Raw genomic sequence first — 24963 nt, 5'->3', positions numbered from 1 at the left:
ATAAGATATTTTTTCGTTAATGTTAAAAAACTTTTTATATTTTATATGAATTACACAATCTAAGAAGATCAGAAGAAATCCTAATAAAAAATTAATTATTATTATTATAAATTATTTCTAGCTTTAGAAGTCATTGCTTTCATTCTCATATCTATTTAAAATTTTATATTTTTGGTTTACGCTATCTCTAACATCGTGTCATTACTTTTTTCAAAATACATCATCGTGAGCATAAGATGGATAATTTCTGGCCGTCGATTCTTATAAGCTACTGCTTCGCTGCAAAGAATGATTGTTCCTCGGATAACAAAGTCTTCCCGCCGCCCCCACTATTATAGGCGGAAACACATACATCAGTTCGTAGACTAGGAACAGGATCTCGAGTCGACACTACGCTATTTGGCCATTTATTTGTGGGGTTAACTTACTTTGTCTGTGTTGTGGTTAGAGTTAACTGACCTACAGTGGTAAACCTTGTGGGCGATTTTAAATGGGTAGGTTTGTGGGCTTTCCATTCATTGCAGGCTTTCGGATATCCCTTTTCGCCCACCATGGCTTGCTTCGTTAATGAGGCCGTCACCGTAGGATTTGTCATCTTTTATCTCCTCTACTGCTTTCTGTAGAAGCTGAAGAACGATGGCAACAAATTGAAATTGCCCCCTGGACCACGTCCATGGCCTATCGTAGGAAATACGGATCCATTGTGTTCCTTAGCCTGGGATCTGTCCCCGCCGTTGTGATCTCTTCTCCTGCTATGGCAAAAGAGTTCCTCAAAACTCATGATTTGGTTTTTGCAACCAGACCAAACTGCAAGTTCGGAAAATATGTATGCAATGATCATCAAGACGTTGCGTTTAGCTCCTACGGGGCGTACTGGAGGCATAGTAGAAAACTGTTGACGGTGGAGCTGCTCAGAGTAAAGAGAACTGAATCTTTCAGATTTGTAAGAGAGGAAGAAGTGTCCGCCATGGTCGCCTCCATCTGGCAAGAAAGCGGGGAAGGAACGCAGTGTGTGGATGTGAAGAAGAGACTCTCTTCCGTCACACAAAAGATTACCTGCAGAATGTTTGCCAGCAGGACGTATTCCGACAACGATTTGATTGGAGGGCTTGGCTTCAAACAAATGGTTGACGAAATGTTTACAGTGGCTGGTGCGTTTTGTATTGGCGATTTCATCCCTTATCTCGACTGGCTCGACTTGCACGGATTCCGTCGTCGCATGAAGGCCGTTCACAAAATATTCGACGGATTTGCTGAAAAAGTAATCGACGAACACATATTGGATAATGGAAAACGGAACAAGGATCGGGTTAAGGATATTGTAGACGTGCTGCTCAGCAAGGCCGAAACGGAGAGCGAAACAATCTCGAGAACCCACATCAAAGCCACGATCTTGGTAAGTCTAGAAATCAAGGCCTTCTTGGCTATCACAAATCTGATTACTAATTGTTTTAAACAATTTCGCTTTTGACTATCGCCGGACGAACTGTGTATAAACTATAGGAAATATGTTATCTGTGTGCAGGATATGTTAAATGGGGGAACGGACACATCGGTGACATTGATGGAGTGGGCAGTGAGTGAGCTGGTGAGGAATCCTTCAACGTTGGCACGAGCGCAGCAAGAGTTGGAATGTGCAGTGGGCCGAAATCGCACAGTAAAGGAGAGTGACGTCATGAAGCTCGACTACTTGCGATGCGTGGTGAAGGAAACCTTTCGACTTCATCCCCCACTTCCTCTGCTTGTTCCGCACGAGTCGATGGAAGGGTGCAGTGTGGGAGGATATTTTATTCCGCTAAAGACACGCTTGTATGTGAATGTGTGGGCGATGGGAAGGGATGAAAGCGTTTGGAAAGATGCACATCAGTTTAAGCCCGAGCGGTTCATGGGGTGTAATAAGGATGTGAGAGGTCAGGACTTCGATTTGCTGCCATTCGGAACGGGAAGAAGAGCATGCCCTGGAATTTCCATGGGTCTTTCTGTTATCGAGTTGGCACTCGCTCAGCTAATTCATTGCTTTGATTGGACTGTGGAGGGCGAGGTAGATGTGGCGGAAGAGTTTGGAATAATAGCTCCCAGAAAAAATCCGCTATTTGCAAGCCCTAAATGGAGACTCGCTACCGAATATCTTAGTTAAGCAAGTATTATTTGATAGGTGTCTTTGTTAGGCTTATAAGCTAGAGTGTGGGATTGTAGCGAATACAAGTGTTTGTTTAATAATTTATTGTTTCTCTTGGAAAATTAGTAGTTTTTACGAGAGAAATAGTTGTTCAAATTATGTAAATATTTCTATTTTAATTAAAATAGAAAATATAACAAATGTTTTTGTACAAATATAAATTTTCATTAATTTTCTTGTTTTTATAATTTATCGTTTAAGTGTTAAAAAAATTAGTTCGCAAATTTTCTTAATTTTTTAGTTGTTTCACATTTGATAGTTACACAAGTTTTAATATGAAGCCTTATGAACATTCATTCAAGAAATATGTTTGGTTTTGATCAAATGAATTAGTAACAAGCAATTTAGCACCTCATAATTTATAACATGATAACCACTAGAATCTCCTCAAGCATCAATGGTTCCTACAATTAAAAAATAAAGTCAAACGTGTAAAAAACCCAAGCATGTTTTAGAAAACATTACATTAATTCTTGTGACGAATTTGTACCAAGCCATTCTTGATATGTCGTAATCAATGATTATCATATTCACCTTTAATTTTGAATACAAATACAAAAGGGATTAATGGGCCCTTGATCTATTGGTGAAGTGGAATGGTTATCAATGACCCCACCAATGATCAAGTAGTCTTGTTGAGTGCATGGGCCCAACTAAATAAGGGATGAGACCAAAATCATGTCCCAACTGATTTTTTTGTAATGAATACCCCTTAATCCGTAGGTATTAGTCGAAAAGCTTCTAGACTAAATACTCATACTCCCATATAAGGTAGCTAAAAGTTCTTTGCAATGACATAAAAATTTTCATCAAAAAATAAATAAATAAAATGGAAAAGGGAAACAACATAACCAAATGTTTCATATTTACTGCTACAAATGCTATATGATTTATGATTTTACATTAAAAAATCATGAAAATTATATTTTTTTTTATATTTTCACCAAGCGATAAATTGAAATAAACATAAATTTTATTTACATGATTTTTTATTAGATGATTTTGGTAAAGCATCTGAGTTCCATACAAAATAAAGAAGATCTTTAGAAAGGGTTTTAACCATTTACAAAGCTACTAACAAATTATGTCGGCTTGAAGCACAACAATCACAAGACAATACAAAATGGATAACAAAGAAAAACAAAGGCCAGAGACCTTAAGAAAAGTTTTAATTAATTAATTTATCCAATAAGAAACAAAAATAGACAATTGAATCAAACCTAGAAAAATGCACACCCTTAATCTAGGCATTGGAATGTGATACAAGCTTTGGACGACCTATCTTCCTATGCTGAAAAATAGTTCAAGAAAAATCATTATCCTAACCAATAAAGAGAAAAGAGGAGAGAGGAGAAGCCCTTTTCCTGATTACATAGGAAGACAAGACACAAGAGTGGAGATAACATGAAGATGATGACCATAGAGGAAGAGTCATGCAACTTGTAGTAGGGACACTTGGAACATTCCAAAGAGCCAACAAGGGATTAGTATCAAAATATGGTATAGGTGGATTGGGAACCAACACCAATAGTAACAAGAGGATATAAGCCTCTAAATCAATATCAATCTTAGAGCACATGAGTAATTGATGATTAGCAATCTTCCACTATGAGAAGGAACATGAAATCTTCAAGTGAGGGTAATATTACGCTAAGTGATTAGTAGAAAAGAACCAATGGCATTGAAAAGGGATGCCATCATAGTCCAAAGGTTGTATCTACAAGCAATCACAACCTATTAAAAAAAAATGTGAGAGAGATGAAGATAAGTCTTATTTTACAAGGATACAAGCATAGGGAGTATGAGTAAACATGGTAGTGTTATTGTAAGTACTTTAGTATGTAAAAAATAGAAGGTGAGTAATTTGAAAGTAAAAAAGTAAAGAATTTTGAATGAAAAATATTTTAACTATGAATCAAGTGTGAAAGATATATCAAATTAAAATGTGGAATTAAATGTTTTTAGATTTAATGAATGAAATTTAGAGGAAAACTAATTATTAGCCAAATTTAAATTTTATAGTGAACAATCCTTATTTGAAAGAGGGAATTTCTATTTTAAAGAGAAAAAGAAATTAATGAGAAAGATATTCACATAGGTTTTGATAATATTTGATAAAATAATTTTCAACAGTGTAAAAGAAGCAAAATAATTTTTTAATTTAATGTCAAGGTTTGATAGAGAGATAATATTTACTTTAGGAAAAAGAAGAACAAGGTGGGTTTGTGATCTGTTATTTTAGAAAAATTGTGTATGATAATTAAAATAGGATGTTATCCTTGAAATTATTTATAACTAAATTCATGCAACCTTTAATATATTTTGAATGGCACTCTAGTTATTATTTTTATTCACTGTTTGAAATTTAAAAAAAAAATCAAGTGCTATATTTTATTTATTAAGAAACTCTTGAAATGGTCCCATAAAGTTAACATTTGAGAGTTAACAAAAGTTTGGTTGTTAATCCCTCATTGGACGAGATTAAAATGATTGTTTTCTCTTTTGAAGGGAATAAGGTCCCTGGGCCTAATGGCTTCTCGATGTTCTTTTTCCAGACCTATTAGGATATTGCTGTTGATGATGTAGGGAATGTTGTTAAATAATTATTTAGTTTAAGAAGGATTATGAAAGAACTGAATTCAACTTTCTTTGTGCTTATTCCTAAGTCTTCTGGAGCTGATTCCTTTAACGCCTTTAGACGCATTAGTATATGCAAATCTATCTATAAAATCTTCTCTAAGGTCCTCGTGTCAATATTACTCATAATTCTTCGTTGTATCATTGATTTGAGATTGAATGGTTTTGTTCTAGGAAGGAAAATTTGGATTCTATTATGATAGTGCATGAGAATATTCACTCTCTAGAGATCTCCAAACATCAAGGTTTCCTACTAAATCCTGATACTTATAAAGATTATGAGAGGGTTTATTGGCATTTTTTAGTTAAAGTTTTAGCTACCTTTGGCTTCAACAAGAAATTTCAAGATATTGTATGGCAACTTATCTCCATAACCAAATCTTCAATTATCATTAATGGTTCCCCCTCCCACTTTTTAAATGTGTCTAGGGGTCTTAGACAAGGAGATCCCATGTCTTCCCTTCTCTTTACCCTCATTATTGATACTTTGGGAAGATATTTGAACAAAATGGTTAATTTATGTATGTTTAAAGACCTTATACCATCTTCAGCTAGCTTGGTTTTATGTCTTTGGTAGTTTGTAGATGATTAAATTGTTCTTGGTATCTCTTCTATTGGGAAGGATAGAACCTTGAAAAGAATTTTATCCTTGTATGAATCTTCCTTAGGTCAAACAATCAAAATTGCTAAAAGTTCTCTCCTTTTTTAACTCTCCCGAGGTAAGACAAAGAAATATCTTAGATATCCTGGGATGTTTGACAGGCAATCTTTTTTCTATCTATTTGGGGTTGCCTCTTTGTTCCAAGATGCCTAACTCTTTTTGGTTATCTTTGATTGAAAAATTCAACAAGAAGCTTAATGGATAGAAAGGGGTGTTCGCATTATAACAAACAAGGAAGATTGTTGGCATTTCAATAAGGATATTGAGAAGGTTGTTGATGGTTATGGATATAACTGCTAAAGGATGTTTACTGTCTTAATACTATTATTTTGTCATTGATGTCAAGAAATTGATTTTCTAATTCAGTATAATGTTGCCATATCTTAAGAAGTATGATTTGATGAGTATAAAGGTGTCGGTAAAAGACACAGAAAGAATGTGATGAATAAGGGGAGGAATAAGTTATTCAATGGGCAACTATTACCGAGTTAGACAATGATGAGATCATGATGTTTAGATTGTTTTGATATCCTACATATGTTATTGATTGTAAGGTTAATACTATAGTATGTTACCGAGCAAAGAACCTAGTCGATAAACCCTAAGGTTATCGCTATCAGTTAATTAAGGCAAAATGTCTACCGAGTGAAGTTTAGTATTTACCGAGTTGCAACCAAGTAATAACAGAATGCATTGAATGAATAAAAGCATTATTTAATGAAAGAAGTTGATGAGCTAGCTATGATTAAATGATTGGTATGCCGTGAATGAAATTTGTTAAGAATCTATGGCAAAGGAAAATCGGCAGGAAGATCTACAGCTCAGATTGAACCGCAATACCTTAGCACAAGTTCCAAGGTGGGGTAAAATGTTTTCAGATCGAAGGATACATTGAACCTAGTCAAGTTTGAAGATCTAATGGCTATGATTGATCATGGGATATGTGATCAAGGAGATTAAGTGATTGGCAAATTGTTTATAAATAAGGAACTGTTGATAAACAATGTATGCGGGCAAGTGTATGCACAAAGATGCTACATAGTGATTACTGAGCACAAAAGCTTGAAGACCTGTTTGAATAGCAGAGTATAAAGCCCAGCAGATGGACAAGATAAGTCTTATTGTATTGAGCAAATAAGAATCTTCTTTAGCATTTTTAGATGTGAAGTTGTAGATAGATTTTTATTACTATTATTTTGTAAAGTGACAGAAAATCTCTTAACTGAGTGGACTTAACAGTCTTATTTGTAGAACCCTCTAGCAAGGTGACATTCTGATTGAGTGTTTGAAATCCTTTAACAAGGTCACTTCTAACAAGGTGAAGATTCTAACAGATCTGAGGGAAATCCCTTAACTGGGTCACATCTAGCAATGTGTTTGTAATCTTTAACAGGATTTTCTTTTAACCGAGCATACTCTAGAAGAGTATATTTCTTAGTGGGTCCGAAATCCCACAGTGGTTTTTCCCTATTTGGGTTTCCACGTTAAATCTGGTTTTATGAGTGTTATAATGTTTATATGCTTATGAGTTTGCATGTTTAGCAGTTCTGGTATATTACTGAAGTATATGTTACCAAGGTTGAATCTGTTGTTTTTATTGAAGATTAAGTTTGTATGACTCACCCCCCCCTTTCATCTTATTAGCTTGGCATCTATACTAAACATTTAGTATCAAAACTATCAATTGGTATCAGAGTTTTGGACTCCAGAAAGAAAAGTTTAAAGGTACTTGAGGCAAAGATCCAAAGATGTACAAGAGGGATGCACCGAAGCTGAACAAGTCAAGTTTCTCTACATGGCAGAAAAGGATGAAGCTATACCTATCAGGAGTTGGAGAATATGTTGTATATTATCTAGAGAATGATTTCATTATACCGAGCACCTATCCATTAACAATGGAAGAGATAAAGGCAAAGCAAGAACATATTCAAGCAATGATTGAAATAACATCTGCATTGACCGACTCAGAGTTTAATGATCTAGAAGGTTGCAATGGTGCAAAGGCAATGTGGGACAAGCTCATATCTGTGTATGGTGGAGATGAACATGTTCAAAGAGCAAAAGTGGATAGTCTAAGAGGACAACTTGAATCTATGAGGATGAATGAAGGTGAGAACATAACCCAGTACAGTACAAGACTAAAGGAGATTGTTAATCAAATCAAAGGAGCAGGCGGAACTATTGAAGAAAATGATATAACAAGTTGTTAAGAACCCTTCTACTAGCTTATGCAATCCAAATCTCTGCAATCAATGAATTGAGGTTTGTACCCAATATGCTAGTTTCTTTAGATGCTACTATTGGTAAGCTTCATGCATTTGAGTTAGGTAATTTTGACAATAGTGGGTCATCGGTAAATAAAGTTGAATTTGCATTTAGTTCTTTTCATATTGGTGAATCTGATGATTACAATGATAGAATGAGTAAGTACACTAAAGGGGATCATAGTGGAGCAAGTGAAAGATTTCGCAAGAACATGGAAGAAGTACACAAACTGTATGAGGAAATCAGAAAGCAAGAAGAGTTTGAAGCACTATTAGATAGAAGGTTACCAAGAGGCAAAGGTAAGTATAAAGGAAAACTACCTTTGAAATGTTTCAATTGTGATAAGATAGGACATATGGCTTCTAACTATCCTAACAAATATTCTACTGAAAAGAGAGATTACCAAGATGACACATAGAAAGATAATCATTACAGAGGACACCGAGACTTCAGAAGAAGAGATAGAAAGTCATGCCTAATAGTTGATGAGGATTCAAATGATGATAAATCAGATGAAGCTGATACATAGGATGTAGTTTATGTGGCTATCAAAGATGGATCAAATGAAGAAAGGTATGAATAAAAAGCCCTAATATCTCACATAAATACTAATGATTCATGGATCATAGATAGTGGATGCTCGCATCACATGACAGGTGATAAACACAAATTTGTTACATTAGAAGATTATGATGGAGGCTATGTAAGATTTGGTAATGATGCACCATGTCCGGTAAAAGGTAAAGGATCTATAACACTTCTTGAAAATGCAAGATGCAATGATGTTTATTGTGTTGAAGGTTTGAAATACAATTTGTTGAGTGTAGCACAGCTAAACAATACAGGATACCGAATAGAATTTCAGAAAGGAATTGTCAAAGTTCATGACAAGCATGGAAAGTTAGCTACTACCGGGACACAAAGAAAAGGTAACACATTTCACCTTGACTCAACTTGGAACAAGTGTATGTATGCAAAGATAGATGATACCTGGTTATGGTATAAAAGGTTGTGTCATGTAAATTTTGATAATCTGATCAAAATAAGCAAGAAGCACCTAGTAAGAGGTCTACCGAGTCTTGAAAAACCCGAGAATGCTATGTGCCGAGGATGCCAGATGGGTAAGATGACAAGATCAAGCTTTACAAGTAAGTCCTACACTTCTAAGGGAATTTTAGATCTTGTGCACACTGATCTTTGTGGTCCTATGAAAGTTCAAAGTTATTATGGTGATAAATTTTTCATATTATTTGTGGATGATTACTCAAGGATGATGTCAGTTATGTTTTTAAAGGAAAAATTAGAAGCTTTTCAAATGTTTAAATGGTACAAGGAAAGAGTTGAAAATGAAACAAGAAGACAACTGAAATGTCTTAGATCAGATAGAGGAGGACAGTTCACATCTGATGAGTTCAACTTATTCTGCAATAATCATGGTATAAAAAGACAAGTCTCTGCACCGAGAACTCCACAACAAAATGGGATAGCTGAGAGAAGAAACAGATCTATTGTGGATTGTGCCAGAACCCTGATGATTGAAAAGAAAGTGCCACAAACATTTTGGAGAGAAGCAATAAGCACAGTAGTTTACACCCTGAACCGAGTACAACTGAAGAAAGGAACTTTGAAGACACCATATGAGATCTGGTATGACAAGAAACCTAATGTAAGTTATTTTAAAATCTTTGGAATTAGATGCTATGTTCACAAAGATGATAGAAATGGCAAGTTTGATCAGAAAAGTGAAGAAGGAACATTTCTTGGTTATTCTTCTAGAAGAAAAGAATTTAAATGTCTGATCAAATCATCTAGCAAAATACTAGAAAGTGCAAATGTGAAAATTGATGAGTTTGCAGAAAGAAATGATGAATACAATTCCAAGGAACCAGAAGATTATGATGAATTTGTCTATGTTCAATCGACAAGTCTTACCGAGAGAACTGTTGAAGGAAATGAAGAGAATATCCAGTTACCAAGTGATGAAGAAGATCATACAGAGCCTACCGAGCCTGTATTAGCCAAGTATGTCAAAAGACATCATGCATCAAGTCAGATTATAGGAGATAAGGATGATCTATTGATGACAAGGAACAAACTGAGATAGAACACATGTTTGATATCTGAATTTGAGCCAAGGATAGTGAAAGAGGCATTTAACAGTGAAGATTGGATAAATGCTATGACAGAAGAGATTGATCAAATCAATAAGAATGACACATGGACACTGGTCCCAAGACCGAAGGACAAAAATGTAATCGGTACAAAGTGGATTTTCAGAAACAAGCTGAATGAAAAAGGTGAGGTCATTCGAAATAAAGCAAGACTAGTTTGCAAAGGTTATGCCCAAGAAGAAGGAATTGATTATGGTGAGACTTTTACACCTGTGGCAAGACTTGAAGGAGTAAGAACATTTTTGGCATATGTTGCTTACAAGAATTTCAAGGTATATCAAATGGATGTCAAATCTGCATTTTTGAATGGTATATTAGAAGAAGAAGTTTTTATTGAACAACCTGAAGGATTTGTTGAAGACAAGAATAAAGATCAGGTATGTAAATTGAACAAAGCTTTATATGGTTTGAAACAAGCGCCTAGAGCATGGTATGAAAGATTGCACTCTTATTTAATGAAGATTGGTTTTATAAGAACAAGTGAAAATAGTAACATGTAAATGAAAAATGATGAAAATGGAATACTGATCTTAGCCATATTTGTTGATGATATTATCTTTTGTGGAAGTGACTCTCTATGCAAGAACTTTGGAAATGAAATGAGCAAAGAATTTGAGATGTCATTAATTGGTGAGATAAAGTATTTAATAGGTTTACAAACACTGCAAATGAAAGATGAGATTTTCATTACTCAATCCAAGTACATAAAGGAAATCTTGAAGAAATTTGGAATGGAGGATTCAAAACTGGTAAGTACTCCTATGACTACCAACTGTAAACTATCAAAGAATGATGAATCTACATCTGTTGATGAGACACTTTACCGATCCATGATTGGAAAGCTACAATATGTTTTTCATAGTAGGCCAAATATAACACATGCAGTAGGTATAGTTGCAAGATTGTCTGCAGATCCTAAGGAAACACACATGATAGCAATCAAGAGAATTTTCAGATACTTGAAAGGCACTGAAGATTATGGCTTAGTATATCAGAAAGGAAATGATTTTGATTTAAAAGTTTATACTGATGCTGATTGGGTAGGCAACATTGATGACAGAAAAAGCACAAGTGGAGGAGCTTTCTTTTTAGGAGAAAGACTAGTGAGTTGGCTTAGCAAGAAACAAGGATATGTTTCACAGTCAACAACAGAAGCTGAATACGTTGCTACAACATTGAATTGTACCAACATAGCATGGATCAAACAACTGTTGGAAGGTATAAATGAGCAAGTTACCAACCTAGTAACTATATTCTGTGACAATACTAGTGCCATAAACATTTCAAAGAATCCTGTTATGCACTCTAAGACAAAACACATCTCTATCAAATATCATTATCTTAGAGAAGAAGCTTAAGAGAAGAAAGTGGTTTTGGAGTATGTTAGCACAAAGGAACAAATAGCAGATATCTTCACCAAGCCACTACCAAGGGACACTTTTGAGTATCTCAAAAGTAAGTTAGGGGTCCTACCCCTATCTTCTACTCACTGACTGAGTTTGGTGAAAGCATCAATTCGACGACTCTACAGAATATCTTTTAAGAGTTGATGCTGATTTACACACTTTAGGATGTTTTCTAAAGGTGTGCAGGAAATAAATATAGGGAACAGGAATTGAAGACAAAATGCTCTAACTGAGACTAAGTTGACACATAACAGTAGGAAATCACTTCATACAGGAAGAAATTATGTTTTTTCTTTACTTTTTGGCATTGTTGTCAAAGGGGGAGAAGACTGAAGAAAAGGGGAGAAGACTAATGTAAGGGGGAGAAGGTTGATGATAGGAGGAGAGCATTTCAGCATGTCAGAATTCTCACAACAATCCGAATCAATTAGGTAAAATCAATTGGTTTCGCCATCAATGCCAAAGGGGGAGATTGTTGTCATTATAACAAACAAGGAAGATTGTTGGCATTTCAATAAGGATATTGAGAAGGTTGTTGATGATTATGGATATAACTGCTAAAGGATGTTTACTATCTTAATACTATTATTTTTTCATTGATGTCAAGAAATTGATTTTCTAATTCAGTATGGTGTTGCCATATCTTAAGATGTATGATTTGATGAATATAAAGGTGTCGGTAAAAGACACAGAAAGAATGTGATGAATAAGGGGAGGAATAAGTTATTCAATGGGCAACTATAACTGAGTTAGACAATGATGAGATCATGATGTTTAGATTGTTTTGATATCCTACATATGTTATTGATTGTAAGGTTAATACTATAGTATGTTACCGAGCAAAGAACCTAGCCGGTAAACCCTAAGAAACCTAGTCAGTAAACCCTAAAGTTATCGCTATCGGTTAATGAAGGTAGAATGTCTATCGAGTGAAGTTTAGTATTTACCGAGTTGCAATCGAGTAATAACAGAATGTATTGAATGAATAAAATCATTATTTAATGAAGGAAGCTGATGAGATGGCTATGATTAAATGATTGGTATGTCGTGAATGAAGTTTGTTAAGAATCTATGGCAAAGGAAAATCGACAGGAAGATCTACAGCTCAGATTGAACCGCAATACCCTAGCACAAGTTCCAAGAAATGTATGCAAGTTCCAAGGTGGGGTAAAACATTTTCAGATTGAAGGATACATTGAACCTGGTCAAGTTTGAAGATCTGATGGCTATGATTGATCATGGGATATATGATCAAGGAGATTAAGCAGTTGGCAAATTGTTTATAAATAAGGAACTGTTGATAAACAATGTATGCGGGCAAGTGTATGCATAGAGATGCTACATAGTGATTACCGAGCATAGAAGCTTGAAGACCTGTTTGAATAGCAGAGTATAAAGCCCAGTAGATGGACAAGATAAGTCCTATTGTATTGAGCAAATAAGAATCTTCTTTAGCATTTTTAGATGTGAAGTTGCAGATAGATTTTTATTACTGTTATTTTGTAAAGTGACAGAAAATCTCTTAATCGAGTGGACTTAACAGTCTTATTTGTAAAACCCTCTAGCAAGGTGACATTTTGATTGAGTGTTTGAAATCCTTTAACAAGGTCAAGATCCTAACAGATCTGAGGGAAATCCCTTAATTGGGTCACATCTAGCAATGTGTTTGTAATCTTTAACAGGATTTGCCTTTAACTGAGCATACTCTAGAAGAGTATATTTCTTAGTGGGTCCGAAATCCCACAGTGGTTTTTCCCTATTTGGGTTTCCACGTTAAATTTGGTATTATGAGTGTTATAATGTTTATATGCTTATGAGTTTGCATGTTTAGCAGTTTTGGTATATTACTGAAGTATATGTTACTGAGGTTGAATTTGTTGTTTTTATTGAAGATTAAGTTTGTATGGTTCACCCCGCCCCCCTTCATCTTATTAGCTTGGCATTTGTACTAAACATTTAGTATCAGAACTATCAAGGGATTCTTCTGAGTCAAGTAGGGAAGATTCAACTTCCTAAGTCATCCCTCCAAAATTTACCAATTTATGCCCTTAGTATTTTAAAAATTATTTCCAAATTTGTGGAGGCTATTAAGAATATTCAAACATGATTTCTATGGTTGGGAGTGGAAGAAAGTATGAGAAGCCCCCTAGTGGCATGGGATAGTGTCTACAAACCTATGTAATATTTGGAGTAAATATTTACATCATGCTAATGCTCTTAGGGATTTTTTAAATAATTAGTCCCTTCCTATTGGTTCCATCCTCTCAAACAATGTGATTCGGGCTAAGTTTATTCTTGAAAAAGGTATCTATTGGAAAGTTGGATTAGGAAGATTGATTAATTTCTAGGAGGATAGCTAGATAGGCCATGAACCTTTCTACAATAATCCTTCTTTTAGGTCATTTAAGGATGATTGTATTGCCAGATTTGGATAGTTGGTGTCCGATTATTGCATTAATGGGAAGTGGGTTAATCTTTTAGTTATCAACAATGATCTTCTCTCGCTTCAATTGTTCCTAAAATTTTATTATGGTGGAACATCAGGAGGTGGATGATTTATTGGTGTGGAAGGCTACCTCTTCGGGTATGTACTCTATTGCCTCAACTGTCTCCTTGTAGGCTTCTTCCCCATCTCCTCCTGCTCCTTGGGTTGGAGCATGGATTACTGCCCTCATCTTGAAAGTTAACATATTTTTTTGGATTTTGCTTCAAAATAAGATCCTCACATTGGACAATCTATGCAAGAGAGGCATTTTTTTAACCAACATATGTTTTCTCTATCATGAAGACTTGGAGTTGCGTTCTCATGTGTTTCTAAACTGCTCCTATGATCATGATGTTTGGGGTCTTCTTCTCTAGAAATGAAATTTGGATTGGGTCCTTCTATCGTCTATCCAGGATATTTTTAGCCAGTGGATTGCTCCTACTTCAAACTTGGCAAATCCTTCTTTGGTCCCTATCTTTTTCCCATTTGGTTTGGGGTATCTAAGAGGAAAGAAACAACAGAGTTTTTTGGGGATTATACCCTCCTTCTTGATGTTGTTTTTATAGAGCTAAGTTGAGCTATCTTGAAATTTTTTAATATTGTTTTATAAGCTCACTTGTCAATGTAAGTAGTTGTGCTCTCATTATAATTATTGGGTGGCTTCTAATTGAAAGATTTAATTTAATATTTTCATTGTTTTTAAGCCGATTAAGTCTCTTAGAGACAACATTTATTACAATCTTCCTCTTGTCTAGGTGAATGTCAAATTTGATGATGTGGCCAAGGGAAACCTTTGGTCGGCTGGGTGTGAGGGAGTTGTTAGAGATGATAATGGTAGGTTCCTCTTAGTGTTGACACTCCCCTTGAAATGTCAGACAAACCATCGTGTTGAAGCTGCTACTACCTATCATAGTTTAAGAATGGCTAAAATTCTTAATGGAAAGATGGTGTAGTTAGAAGGAGATTCGAACCATATAATACAATTCCTTAAGGGAATTCAAAAATATTTGTGGACCATTGAAAACTATATTAATAAATACTTGGACATTTTAAACTCTTTTGAAAAAGTTCATATTTCTCATGCCTTCTAAGAAGCCAATAGAGTGGCATACTTTTTGGCTAATCAAGGGGTTCGTGAAAATAAGCAGATGATTTGAAACTTTCGAGATCATGTTCTAGAGGATTCTAATTCCTTTATGAGATATGATAGGACTTATGCACAGAGTGTCTAATTTCTGATTGTTTAATGATGTGATTGCCACTTTTGGCATTAGTTTCCATTATTATGAGGAGTAAAGCGGTTGTAAGGAGATTTTCAAGATTTGATTTTCATTTCCCTTCCCATTCTTTTTGTGTGCCTATGGCTTTAGTTTTTTTTGCCTCTGTATTGGCTCTTTGCACCTCGACTGAAAATTTCATAGACTGTTTGAGGATGGCTAGATATAGCATGGGGGGTTCATGAAATAGACAATATCATATCATGTGCGTTCATATTGGGGGGTTTAATATCTCAAAAATGAGGGTGCAATATATTCCCCATCAGTGAAAATAGGGGGGTTTTTCATTCAGGCTATGAAAAATGCAATGTTTTGTGCAAATAGGGGGGCTTTGAATTCAAGCTATGTATTGGGAGGGGGTGAAAAAAAAGCAGTTTAGGGAAATCTTTTTTGAAAATAGGGGGACTATTTTATTAGTATAACCAGTGAACAACTGATAGGGGGGGGTGAATCAGTTGTTAATAGATTATAACTTTTAATCCATAATATAACCTTAAACAGATCAAGTACCAGTAAAGCACAAACAAATGCCGATAGAAACAAATACCAATAAACAATACAACTTAGCAATTAACTAGATAGTCAATGTAAAGAAATCATACCATATAACACCATGATTTGTACGTGGAAAACCTGGAAAGGGAAAAATGATGGTGGGAAACCTACCCACTATTAGATGATACTTTTGCAGAAAGTATGTGTTACAATGAGGGGCTTGCACTTGTAGGAAGGCACACTGCTCATTAGAAAAGAGTCTCACTGACTACAGAGAGGCTACAACCTTCTCAAGATAAATGGACAACAATCCAATAGAGTGAACTGTTGGAAATAGCATCTACCATGCTTGATTACAGTCCCAACTAAGCTCAATACTAGAGGACTAAATCCTCTTCTGAATCCAATTCGATCACCAATGATCGATCAAATCCTTAGCCTCAATGATATTACAACATTCGCACATTACATTCCTTGACCATGACCTTTCCTATAACCATGATACATTAAAAAGAGTTTTTCTTCTTATTTATACAAACCTTAGGGCCTAAACCAATTAGGTCGGCCACCTAAAGATATTACATAAATATCATTACATAATTCCTTTTTAAAATGATATGCCATGTCATCTTAAGATCAAAACAATAATATCAAATCCATAAAACATATTGAAACATCTAGGTAACGTGTAGAGTACATGCTAGCATGATACCTGTCTGTAACCTAGATAGGTATCAGACCTATTTTTGGTCCACCACACTAAAGAAACATCTTCAAGCAATTAAAACACAAACAACAAACATCTTCAACATCCTGGAATCCATATAGAAGTTGCACCAAGACCACTTATGCATCATGTCATAATTTCTCATTGAAAGCTCTGTCGGTAAAGCGTAAAGCTAATGTCGGTAAGGGTTTACCAATGTGTATGATAACATCCAATTACCAAGCCAATACTAACTGATGAAAAAACTCTTAGGGAGCGTATAACACATGACATCCAATATACTTTATCGATCCAAACATACCAAAAGTGCCAACCAAATAATCTCTTATGTCGGTAACACTAGATCTTATACCAGTAACCTGTTTGCTAGTAACCATTCATATCAGCTAGTGTTGACATCAATGATAAAACATCAATGCCACACATAATCAATTCATCTATAATGCCAACAATCGCCCCCTTTGACATTGATGGCAACACTAGATTTGAAAAACATCTAAGTACCAAGAAATGCCAAACAAGTCTCCCCTTGTGGAAGACAACCAACAATCAATAGCTCTCCCCTAGTGAATGATATCTCTATAAGGCTCTAAACAAATCTCTCTCCCCAATATATACAACTTTTCTTTTATTTTCATATCAATATCTCTCACCCTTTGACATCAATGCCTTAAACATGACAAAAATATCAAAGCAATGATATAAACCTCTAAATCTCAAAGATGACTACCCCCCCTGAGTAGTAGCACCATTTATCAGTGCCGGAATGGATAATGTTCTCGATAATGCATACCGAACGGATGAAAAGATTCATCAATCAAGTCACTGCCAGAGGGGCAGAAACCCCTAACCTATCTCTCAAGTATTCAAATGATTCCTTAGACAATGACTTAGTGAATATGTCTACAATATGTTCTTTAGTATTCACATAAACCAATTTGAATTCCTTTGCTTCTACCTTATCCTTCCGAAAGCTATACTTTATTGAAATATGCTTAGTCTTAGAGTGAAATACCAAATTCTTAGACATGTCAATAGCTACAGAGTTATCATAGTAGATAACTACTGGTTCACTACAATTTACCCTGATATCCTTCAACATTTGCTTCATCCACAAAACTTGAGTGCAATTAGTTGTTGCTACAACATACTCAGCTTCTGCAATAGATAAAGAAATGCATGATTATTTTTTTCTTATCCAAGAAATTAGTTTCTTTCCAAGAAAGAAAGCTCCACTAGAAGGGCTTTTCCTGTCATCGGTATCACCTGCCCAATTGGAGTCAGTATATGCACATAAAGTGAAATCATCATTTTTGGAATACCATAAACCATATTTTGTTGTTCCTTGCAAATACTAGAATATTCTCTTTACTGCACATTCATGATTTTCTTTAGGATTACTTTGATATCTTGAAACAATACTTACTGCATTCATATTATTAGGTCTAGTTTGAGTTAGATATAATAGACCACCAATCATAGATTTATACCTTCTCAGATTTACTAGTGTAGAAGTATCCTTGATAGATAATTTCTCACCTGTAAACATAGGAGTACTTATCAGTTTAGAATTCTCCATACCAAAAAAATTCAACAATTCTCTCAAATACTTAGTTTGATAGATAAAAATCCATTTGTTAGTTTGAGTAATCTGCAAACCTAAGAAAAAATTCATTTCACCAATCATGGACATTTCAAATTCATTTTTCATTTTGTTAGCAAATTCCATGCACAATTTATCTTCTCCTCCAAAAATGATATCATCAACAAAAACTTCAATAATCAAAATATTATTATCAGTGATTTTATAGTATATATTACTATTAGCACTTCCTTTAGTAAAACCAAGCTTCGAAAGATATTTATCCAACCTTTCATACTAAGCTCTAGGAGCCTATTTCAAACCATATAAATCTTTCATCAATCTACAAACCATATCTTTATCATATGTTAATGAAAATCCATCAGGTTGCTCAATGTAAACCTCTTCCTCAAGCTCACCATTCAAAAATACACATTTGATATCTATTTGATAAACCTTATAGTTCTTATAAGCTACATAGGCAAGAAATAGTCTAAAAGCTTCAATTCTAGCCACAGGTACAAATGTGTCACCATAATCAATTCCTTCCATTTGAGAATATACTTTACAAACCAATCTACCCTTGTTTCTTATAAATTGACCATCCTCATTTAGTTTATTCGTAAAAACCCATTTGGTTCCAATAACATTCTTAGTTTTAGGTCGGGGGAACTAAAGACCAAGTTTCATTATTTTCTATCTGTTCTAATTCATCTTCCATAGCTTTTAACCAATGTTTATCTGTACAAGCTTCAGTAACTATTGCCAATTCAACTTTAGAAATAAGACATACCTCTTCATTTGCCAGTTTTATTCATGTCATAACTCCCTTGTTTCTATCTCCAATAATTTGATCTTCAGAATGATTTAATCTTACATACCTAGGTGTCTTTTGAATTTCAGGTTCACTGCTCTGATTATCAATCATAGTTGAATGTTCAGACTATGCTAGTGTACCTGTTTCAACTTCCTTTACCGATTGAGGCATTGTTGGTTCTATTATGATCATTTCCACTGGCGGTTCCCTATCATATGATATAGACTGATTTCTATACTCTTCATCCACTTTCACATTAGCACTCTCAACAATTTTCTGCAATCTTTTGTTATAACATCTATATGCTTTTCTTTTCTTTGAATAACCAAGAAATATTCCTTCATCACATCTAGGATAAAAATTTCCAAATGAATCATCTCTTTTGATATAACATTTACTTCAAAAAATTCTGAAATACTTAATAGTAGGTGTATGTCCAAACCATAATTCATAAGGGGTCTTAGCGGTTTCACCTTTAATGTGAACTTTGTTCAATGTGTAGACTATTTTACTCACTACTTATCTCTAGTAGATATCCATCATCATAGATCTAGCTGCATCCAAAATAGTTATGTTGTTCCTTTCAACTACTCCATTTTGCTAAGGATTCCTAGGTGCAGATAGCTGTCTCCAGATTCCATTTGTGTCACAATAGTTGTCAAATTCATGAGAAGTGAATTCACCACCATGATCTGATCTTAGACATTTAATTTTCAATCCAATTTCTATTTGAACCTTCATTTTAAAGATCTTGAATTTCTCAAAAGCTTCAGACTTCTCCCTTAGAAAAGTCACCCACATCATTCTAGAATAGTCATCAATAATCAACATGAAATACCTCTCACCTTGAAAGCTTCTAGTCCTTGCTGGACCACATAAGTCAGTGTGAATCAAATCAAGTACATCATTAGATTTATCATGTATGCTCTTAAAAGAACCTCTAATTTTCTTACCCAATTGACATTCCTTAGATGCCAGATTATGAGGCTTCATAATCTTACGTATATCTCTAACTTCCTTAGTTGAACTCATCTTAACAATGCAATTAAAATTAACATGACACAACCTCAAATTCCATAGCCAACTCTCATCAATATGAGCAATCAAACATGTCTTATTACCAGTGTTCAAGTGAAAGATATTACTTCCTGTCTGAATACCGATTGCAATTTCCAAACTAGTCTTGTTAATGATTTTGCATTTTCTATCCTTAAGCTGAAGTTGAAAACCCTTATCAATTAATTATCCAACACTCAAAATATTATGCTTCAAACCTTCTACATAATAGACATTATCAATATTATTCTTTCCATCCAAAGAAATAATAGCTCTACCTTTGATCATACATGCTTTGTCATCTCCAAATTTGACTTCACCATCATTGTATTCTTGCAGGGATAAAAATTTCCTTTTATCTCTAGTCATATGATGTGAGCATCCACTATCAATTACCCATTCATCTTTATCTTCAACTTTTGTTGCCAAGGCTTTTTCTTAATTTTTGATAGCCAGTTCCAGTTCATCTTCCTTTAAAGTATAGAACACCCATTCTTTTCTATTGCCGAATCCACTACCAGAGTCTTTTGTTGGTTCATCTCCAGAGTCATCTGTTACTCCTTCCTCATCTGCTATGTAGCATTGTTTTCTTTTCTTGAATTTATATCTATTATGTTTAGCCTTAAAAGTTTTCCTTAATCTTTCCTCAAACCTAGCATTCCTTTCAAGACATCTAGATGTAAAATGATCAATCTTATTACATGAAAAACAATTAAAAGGTTTTTTTTCCTTAATACTTACTTTCAGTAGGTCCTTTAGGTACTCTAGCAAATAAGGCTTCAAGTTACTCAAGCTCTTCATCTTCTTTCCTCATGTCTTCCACTTATTTTGCATATAAGGCTCTTCAATCACTCTTGCCAGTAGGTGTTGATGATGATGCTTGAAAAGAAGGTTCAGATTTCACAGCTCCAGAAGATCAAAATTCTTCAACCTTAAAAGCAGATAACTTCCCAATTAACTAAAGTGTTTGCCATTGTTCTCAACTCATTATTTGTAGTTACCTTCATCTTGTAAGCTGATGGAAGGGCTCTCAAGAATTTGGAAACTATTTCATCTTCATTTAGAAAACCACCACAACTTTGAATTCCCATAACAATCTCATTTACTCTTTCCATAAACACAACAATTCTTTCATTTTCTTCCATTTTTAAGTTTTCATATCTTACCCGGTAGCCATCAAGTTTAGCAATTTTGATAGTAGGGTCACCTTCATTCAGAGTTTGTAATTTATCCCATATAACCTTAGCCGATGATTTGTTAGTTAATCCCATGATCTGTTGATCAGTAAGTGCACACAGGAGGGCTTCTCTAGCTCTGCAATAATTTTCAATATTCTTATCCAAGTCTGCAAGAGCAGGATTGCCTAATACCAGATCATAAGGTGTGTATCCTTTCTCAGTGATCTCCTAAATATCCTTTCCAAGAAAGCTAATATGAGTCTCCATTCAAATTTTCCATATCCCATAATTTGTTCCACCAAGCTTAGGGATTTCTCTTCTAAAAATAATTGTCGGTGAATTCGTTGTGTTAGTTCCCATGAGATCTACCTCAAGTGGTTAATCTTCTACAAAAGAAGACCACATCTCTGATACCAATTGTTAGGATAACCGGTGAACAACTGAGAGGGGGGGGGGGGGTGAATCAGTTGTTAATAGATTATAACTTTTAATCCACAATATAACCTTAAACAGATCAAGTACCGATAAAGCACAAACAAATGCCAGTAGAAATAGATACCGGTAAACAATACAACTTAGCAATTAACCAGATAATCAATGTAAAGAAATCATACCATATAAAATCATTATTTGTACGTGGAAAACCCAGAAAGGGAAAAACCAAAATGGAAAACGTACCCACAATTAGATGATACTTCTGCAGAAAGTATGTGTTACAATGAGGGGCCTGCACTTGCAGGAAGGCACATTTCCTAGAGCGTACTGCTCATTACAAAAGAGTCTCATTGACTAAAAAGAGGCTACAAACTTCTCAAGATAAATGGACAAAAATCCAATAGAGTGAACTACTGGAAATAACATCTACCATGCCTGACTACGGTCCCGATTAAGCTCAATACTGGAGGACTAAATCCTCTTCTGAATCCAATTCGATCACCAATGATCGATCAAACCCTCAGACTGAGTTGTATTACAATATTCACACATTACATTCCTTGACCATGACCTTTCCTATAACCATGATACATTACAAAGAGTTTTTCTTCTTATTTATACAAACCCTAAGGCCTTAACCAATTAGGTCAGCCACCTAAAGATATTACATAAATATCATTACATAATTCCTTTATACAATGATATTCCATGTCGGCTTAAGATCAAAACAATAATATCAAATCCATAAAACATCTTGAAAAATCCAAGTAACGTGTAGAGTACATGCTAGCATGATACCGGTCCATAACCTAGATAGGTACTAGACCTATTTTGGGTCCACCACACCAAAGCAATATCTTCAAGCAATTGAAACGCAAACAAAGAACATCTTCAGCATCTTGGAATCCATCTAGAAGTTGCACTAACACCACTTATGCATCCTATTATAATTCCTCATTGAAAGCTCTACCAGTAAAGCCTTAAACCAATGTCGGTAAGGGTTTACCAGTGTGTATGATAACATCCATTTACCAAGGCAATACCAACTAACCAAAACATGCTTATGGAGCATATAACACATGAAATCCAATAAACTTTACTAATCCAAACATGTCAGAAGTGCCAACCAGATAATCTCTTCTATCGGTAACACTAGATCTTATACCGGTAACCTCTCTGCCAGTAACCATCCATATCAGCTAGCATAAATCTTGTTCATGCCCAAAACCACAAATTTGAAAACCAAAGACTTGCCTAATCCTCAGTTGACCCAATCAGTCTTGGCCAATGAACAGGGATGGTCAAAGACCAAATCCCTCTACACTTTAGGCTCCACTAAACCCACGTGGGTGTACATTACACTCTCAAGCATTAAAGAGGTTTATTTTGAGTGAATTTAAACTGTGGGAATTAGCAATTGCAGGGATGGCAAAAGGTTTTTCTGCAACTATGCTAACAGAAGTTCTTTTTATTGAATGCCTTTAAAACTGATAAAATAAGTGTGAGTATAGTTGTATTATGCAAAATATTACTGTTAGGAATTTAAGCATTTATGAAAAAGAGCAGTACTTATAGAAATTAGAAGATTTGTTTCTTTGATAAGGACCTAATGCATACAAACTTATTCAGCAAAGATTAATAATAGACAAGTGCCTTTATTTGATAGTTAATGAATAATTCTGTGGACAAGAACCACTATCAACTCAAGAGAAAATTATAAGACCATCACTATGAAGGTTTCATTATGTGTTGCATGAACAATAAAAAACAAATTTTACATTCGATACAACATCATGTGATGGCACATCACAACAAATCCAAAAGATTTATCAAGAGGACATATAATTTCATCAAATGCAAAATTACACACAACGATTTGAAGATAAAAACATGAAATCATGTATATTAACTTTTTGAGTAAGAATGTACACAAAAAATGCACTTACAAATACTCCAATATATTCAATTTGCACAGAATAAACCTATTATTCCTACTAGACCTTTCTAAAACATAACACTTGTAGCCCAGCTAGCAACAGAATTCTCTATTGCTCCCTCATGATACAAAAACGACTCACTACATATATGTGAGCCAAAAGATTCGAATGAAAGGACACACCCTTTCACCTTGCTAAACTAAACCTAACTAAAACCTAACACCTAACTGCTTAATTGCTAGACACAGAATATAATTACAAAATAAAAAATCAATTCTGGTCATCCAATATTGTGCCACACTTTTTTATATTCTCCAAATACTTGTTGTCCTTATGAGTTTTGGTGTTGAACATAGTATCTCTGACATTGATTTCCATGGTAATCAATCTCTCCATCTGCTCACTTGTATCCTTCATATCCAAAACATATGCCCCGGCAACATCAAGGGATGTGTTAAGTACATTCTGGTATTCTGCAATCCAAATCTCTTTGTCTTTAACTAATCTGCATCATCCACAATATCTAGTAAACCATACCTAACAATATCTTTGCAATCTATACATTATTGTTAAATGTCCACACCAAATTCTTTATGTTTATTCAACCTTCTCTGGATCTTCTCAACCACTTTCTCATCGACACTCTTATCTTTCAATAATGCCTTCAACCCGTTCAAAGTTCTTTTATGAGAAGCCATATTATCCAGGGTCTTTTGATAGTTTGTCCAAAATTCTTTGAGAACTTCCAATAAATGTTCAAACCTATTTGTTAACAAAACACAAGCAACATTTACCCTGGCAGTCCTGGTTTACCTCTTTAACTTAATATTTTCTTTCATTTGGTCTTCATATTTCTTCTCCCATTGAACACTAGTATCAGCTATCTATGGTACTTCATGACCACGACTTCTCAAGAGTTATTCATATAAATTCTTATATTTTTGACCCTCTTTTACCACCCACTGCATTTGGGCCTTATTCAATTTTGCAATGTCAATCCCCAAATCTGCTGTGACAATTGGATTAACCTCTCCTATTTTTAGCTTCATCATGTGCCCAAATGCCTTATCTACATCTATGATCTTGGGTCTCTTATTTGGAGGGTATAAGGCCCAAAGCAACAATTCCTCTTCATTTGGATCATACCTTGATCCAATAAAGATATCATCAACACCCTGTATGTCCAATTTTACATCCTTTTTGTCAGAATGCAACAAGTTGTCAAAGATAAAAGAGTCACTTAAGTCCCATCCTTGGAAAAAAATGATGCCTACCTCACTAAGAAGTTGTCTCCCTCTTTGTGGTGTCATTGTGGCCACTTCTGCATCAATATCTTCTTGTAAGTTTTTAAGCATCTCTGCTTCAATTTTTGGAGTAACATTTGGGATGTTCTCCCTCAACATTTTCCCTTTATAATGGTACAAGAATGACTTGAACTCCTTTGACTATACAAAACCTCATCTACAACAAAAGTTGCATGCTCTTCAAGTATTACATTTGCTTTGGCATTTATTCTCACCATGATTTACTCCTGGGTCTTTGCTACTTCTTCTAATTTAGCTACATGGAGGGTTGATACAACTACATTCTCATCAGACCCACTCTCAGATCTCCTTCTTCTCTTAGTTCCTGAAGCCTTTGCTTCCGCTCTTCTA

At 34.8% G+C, this 24963-nt stretch overlaps 1 protein-coding gene across 1 annotated transcript; it reads left to right on the top strand.

The window, feature by feature from the left end:
- Window positions 1-673: 673 nt before the first annotated feature.
- Window positions 674-2137, top strand: LOC131052812 (cytochrome P450 750A1-like). Its single transcript, XM_057987436.2, has 2 exons — window positions 674-1396; window positions 1526-2137. The coding sequence occupies exons 1-2, from the start codon at window positions 674-676 to the stop codon at window positions 2135-2137; spliced, it is 1335 nt and encodes a 444-aa protein (XP_057843419.2).
- Window positions 2138-24963: the final 22826 nt, after the last annotated feature.

This window comes from Cryptomeria japonica, chromosome 6, assembly GCF_030272615.1.
Source record: "Cryptomeria japonica chromosome 6, Sugi_1.0, whole genome shotgun sequence".
NCBI classification, from domain to species: Eukaryota; Viridiplantae; Streptophyta; class Pinopsida; order Cupressales; family Cupressaceae; genus Cryptomeria; species Cryptomeria japonica.
Note: the sequence above shows the minus strand (reverse complement) of the source record. Positions and strands in the feature narration are given on the sequence as shown.